Source organism: Diachasma alloeum, unplaced genomic scaffold (genome assembly GCF_001412515.2).
Source record: "Diachasma alloeum isolate Michigan unplaced genomic scaffold, Dall2.0 Dall_scaffold_00308, whole genome shotgun sequence".
NCBI classification, from domain to species: domain Eukaryota; kingdom Metazoa; phylum Arthropoda; class Insecta; order Hymenoptera; family Braconidae; genus Diachasma; species Diachasma alloeum.
In genome coordinates this window covers 1,311,771-1,316,153 of record NW_021680447.1, presented here as the reverse complement: position 1 = coordinate 1,316,153, position 4,383 = coordinate 1,311,771, and the positions used below count along the sequence as shown (strand labels likewise).

At 36.1% G+C, this 4,383-nt stretch overlaps 1 protein-coding gene across 1 annotated transcript; it reads right to left on the bottom strand.

The window, feature by feature from the left end:
- Positions 1–686: 686 nt before the first annotated feature.
- LOC107039870 lies at positions 687–3,273 on the bottom strand. The gene is made up of 3 exons (XM_015259718.1): positions 3,078–3,273; positions 1,153–1,309; positions 687–927 (listed from the first exon to the last, which is right to left on the bottom strand). Exons 1-3 carry the CDS (start codon positions 3,220–3,222, stop codon positions 792–794), a joined length of 438 nt encoding a protein of 145 aa, XP_015115204.1. The 5' UTR covers positions 3,223–3,273; the 3' UTR covers positions 687–791.
- Positions 3,274–4,383: the final 1,110 nt, after the last annotated feature.

Genomic DNA, 4,383 nt, shown 5'->3' with positions numbered 1-4,383 from the left:
AATATCTCTCCTATTCACCCCGGTACCCCATTGTTTTTTGTCGCCATCACATTGAACACATCATTCCCCATATCTTCAAATTTTTTCAAATTTTTCTTGAGTTCCTAGGGGGTTGAAACGTTCAATTTAATCAAACCTCCATAAGAGGCCGTGTATAAGACTGATTTTGTTTATTTAATTTCTCGATATCCGTAAGTTCTAAAATTTTAAAATTGTCACCGATGTTCACCATCTGTCTAATACTATTAATTAAAAAAATTATAACTTCGTTGGTGAATGTCAATTTTCAAGGTCATCGCCAAATTCATTTGGCATCCTTAAGGATGTTTATCCAAAATCGCAAGTACTTGAAAAAAAAAAAGATTTTTTTTTCAACTGAGAGATGAAGATATTCCCTTCACTTTGATACAAATTTCAATCCACCAATCCATGCTCATTATTTAGAAATGAAATAGACAGGCGCTTATGTGCACGATTGCAGTACTCGTGCTAAAATTTTTCTGAAAAATTTCTCTCCGTGTAGCACTCGGCGAAGGCGAGTGCACTTTTACCCTAAAATGGTTTTATGTACTTGTATGGGAAATATACTATTCTCCAACAGTTAAAGTAGAACGAATAAACTCTAGTACTATAACAGACTAATATAGTTCACTGCGAATAATTTTATTAATCTACGGAAGAGAGGATTGAACAACAAGACATGTAGTGGTTATTAAAATTAGTGTAGAATGACATCCGACTGCTCTCTGAAAACAGTGGCAGTCGGAAACTTTTGTCGGATACGTAATTTATCAATGACACAGTCCACGTAATTTCTTGTCTTCATACTGGATCATTAGATTGGCCTCCACCATGTCCGATGTATGCCTATGAAAATTGAATCGGGGATCGGTGGACCCGAACGTTTCGTCGTACCACCAACCATAGCTGCGGATTAGCACAGAGAATTGAATATTTTCCTCAATCGAATATTTCAAATCGTCATATAAGTTTTATCAGGAATTTAACAGCTATTTAATTAGTGATCTATCGACAATTTTCCATTTTCATTAAATTGTTGATTTTCATATCTCAATGAAAACTGATAAACTCAAATTATTTGTGTAATTTTATCCGAAACTAGTAGTGAAAATAATCATTACTTTCTCTCACCTCTGACTACTCAAAACCGGAAATCGATAGAGATCTCTAGGCCCCCGCCTCTCTCGCGCCATCCTCTCCCTCACGGCTTCGGCCACTCGATCCTCCACCTCGCCCTCAACTTCCGGCAACGTCTCCTTGTTCCAAAATTTCGGGGTAACAAAATTGGCTACAAATTTAAGAACACCTTCCTTCAATGGTCAGTTACGATCATCAGACGACACGTACGAAAAAATTTCATAGAAAAATTTAGCGAATTCGATGGACAATTCTGCAGGACTTCTACGAAACATTCTATTAATTGCTGGTTCACTCTAGTACGAAATTCTGTAATGAAACGTTCAATGGAAAATATTCTATCGAAAAAATATAGCATTTGATCCTTGTATAGATGTTGTTTCATTTCATTACATCATATTGAGACATTTTCTACCGAAATTCATCAGTTGGAATTTTCCAAGATTTTTGAATCGAATAGAAAATTTGTAGTCGATCAAATTTAAGTTTTTGCATTGTTTGTGGTATATCAACCGATTAAGACTAAAAAGCGATTAAAATAATTATATTTTCTTCAAATATGCTTCAAATTCATTCAATTATGCATTAAAAAATTGTTTCTGATACAATTTTATCGGAGTTTCAAGGTAAAATACATAACGTCATTCTTTCATTTGATTTATCTATCTATTTATGTAAATCTAACACAATTGATTAAAGAAGAAATATAATTCAGTAGCGAAGTGATAAACCGGTCTAAGTCGACGTATCTCCCAGTTGAGTTTTTGAGGAATATTTCCGAATCTGACGGAGATAGCGAAATTTTCGTAATTACATTTGTTGTAGCTCTCAATCGGGTCTACAAAAAAGGTGATATTAAAAATTTTGGTATCTCCCTTAGATTCCGAGATATTCATTGAAAACTGGTTAATCGTCAAAATTGACTTGTATCATTTCACCACTGCGCTACTGAATTGAATTGGACAATAGAGTATTTCGATACGAGTGCGTAACAGTGTTTTATGACCCGTGGGAGGCGTGTAGCCCTCGCCGAAGGCACTTTTTCATCACAACGTGTGGAAAGCTTGCGTAAAATGTCAGCCCGCGTAAAATTTCACTTTACGCACAAGTGATGAAATCGTATATTTTGTGATACCTGCCTGAAAAGTGCATTTTTCGAAACTGTTTAATGTGCGTAAAGCGGTTGTTTTCCACACGGCATGCGTAAAGCGAAGCTCTTGAACTTTACGCACTCGTGCACAAAACCAACCACTTCAACCCCACTAACCTCATGAACAGTGAATTCGACAGGCATCACAAAAAATGGCTGTTACACGTGCGTGTGAAAAAATGGATCTTTACGCACTAGTGACACAATATACTATTTCATCACGTTGTGACGAAAAGTGAACTTTACGGCACGCTCCGCGTGCCTAAAAGTCCAATTTCCGCCACATTGTGATGAAAAATATTGTTCGTAACTCGTGAAAAAATGTTTTTTAACTCGTGGGATTATATCACTCGCCTTCGGCTCGTGATATAAACCTCCCACTCGCCAAAAAACACTTTTTTTGCACTCGTTACGAAATATACTATTTGACCCGTGGGAGGTGTGTAGTGCTGCTACCCTCCCAAGGGTTAAAGAACACTTTTCCCACGAGTGTCAAACCCCATTTTCTATCGCGATGTGCGGAAAATGGGATTTTTCGCACGCGGAGCATGCGTAAAAATACATTTTACGCACAAGTGATGAAAAATAGTATTTATCAGATACTTTCTCTAAAAAAACACGCAGAAAACTGCGGAATTCTTCAATAGAATCAGTAAAAAACAGAATTTTCAATAGAAATCCACTAGAATTTTGCATCGAATCAGCTGAATTTTTCTACAAAATTTTTTCGCCCGCGGAGTCTCACCGGATGAATATTATCCAACAATACCATCAACCTTCGACACCAGAACCTCGGACCTTCCGGGCATCTGAGGCTTCGGAAAGCACAGCTTGAAGGGCGGCTTTTCCGCGGGTCTCTTACCGAGCGAGGGTGTATTCTCGCTGCCACGAGACTCCGAGGGATCCGCCGACATACTTCACAGTCATATACTATTCGTACTGAACCGGGAATCGATTGCGGTTTATGTCACCGGCTTAACTGCTGAATTCATAGCCCCGTCGTCCTTATTAATACCTGCAGTGGCTCGAGAATTTACTCGAAGTATAAGAGCACTCGCCGAGCCTTATTTGATCAATACAACGACCTGAAAAAAAATTTATTCCCCCTACCGAAGGACTAAGTGCATTATGAAATAGACCAGGGTATTTTATTCTCTGTATCATCTCTTTTTATTGTAGTTTCAAAGTTTCTCATTGTGATAATGTCGTGGATCGAAATGATAATACAGTTGCTCTGGCTACTGGCACCAATCACTAGAAAATTCTTCGACAATTCATTTTACCTCAAGGCAATTGGGATTATTCTCGCTTTATTCTTACATTTTCACCACTGGGGTTGTGACGGTGGAAATAAATTATATCTTTTAAAATATAATTTAATATATTTATGGAATACATTAAATATTATATATTATATATCATATATTATGTATCATATATTATATATTATATTATTTAATATATTTATAGAATATGTTAAATTAAAGATATATTCAAGATAAAATTTATAATCAATAAAATTCATCTCTGAATCAAGAATACTCTCATTTTAGATCAATTAAGCTCACCAATCCCATTTCCCCACCAACACAGTTCTTGACATTGAAAAAAAAATCAAAGCTGTTCATCGCACAGAAGATATAGCATTTTACCCCATATTCAGTTTCACTATCTCCGTCACAATATAATTCCCCTCTCTCCTTTAAAAATCCAATTTCCTCAATTTTTACAGATTTATTTGCCCCGAAATGGGTTTCTTCCATGACTCCAGCACATTATATTAAACAACGATGTCTTGTTATTTGTAATACTTAAAAGTATCTGTATAACGAGTCGTAGATGTCATAATCCGGTATCAACATGTGCCACAACTCTCGAACAACATTTCGTATCTATATAGCACGTAGCTATTTTAATATGTCTCAATTTTTCGTAGATACATATCTCTCTTGATTGTTAAATTTTCTGGTTTCGGTTTACAACGGCGGACTCAAATATCGCGATTTGTTTTTTTTAATTTTTATTTTTAAATTCGTGTATCATCCGTGAATTTTCATATTGTGGATCGTTTTGGG

Excerpts from the sequence above, each read along its gene's own strand:
- LOC107039870 (XM_015259718.1), bottom strand. The coding sequence starts at position 3,222 with ATGTCGGCGGATCCCTCGGAGTCTCGTGGCAGCGAGAATACACCCTCG. Across the intron at positions 1,310-3,077 it reads TCTGGTGTCGAAGGTTGATG|CCAATTTTGTTACCCCGAAA; the intron begins GTATTGTTGGAT and ends TTAAATTTGTAG. Across the intron at positions 928-1,152 it reads CCGGTTTTGAGTAGTCAGAG|CTATGGTTGGTGGTACGACG; the intron begins GTGAGAGAAAGT and ends GCTAATCCGCAG.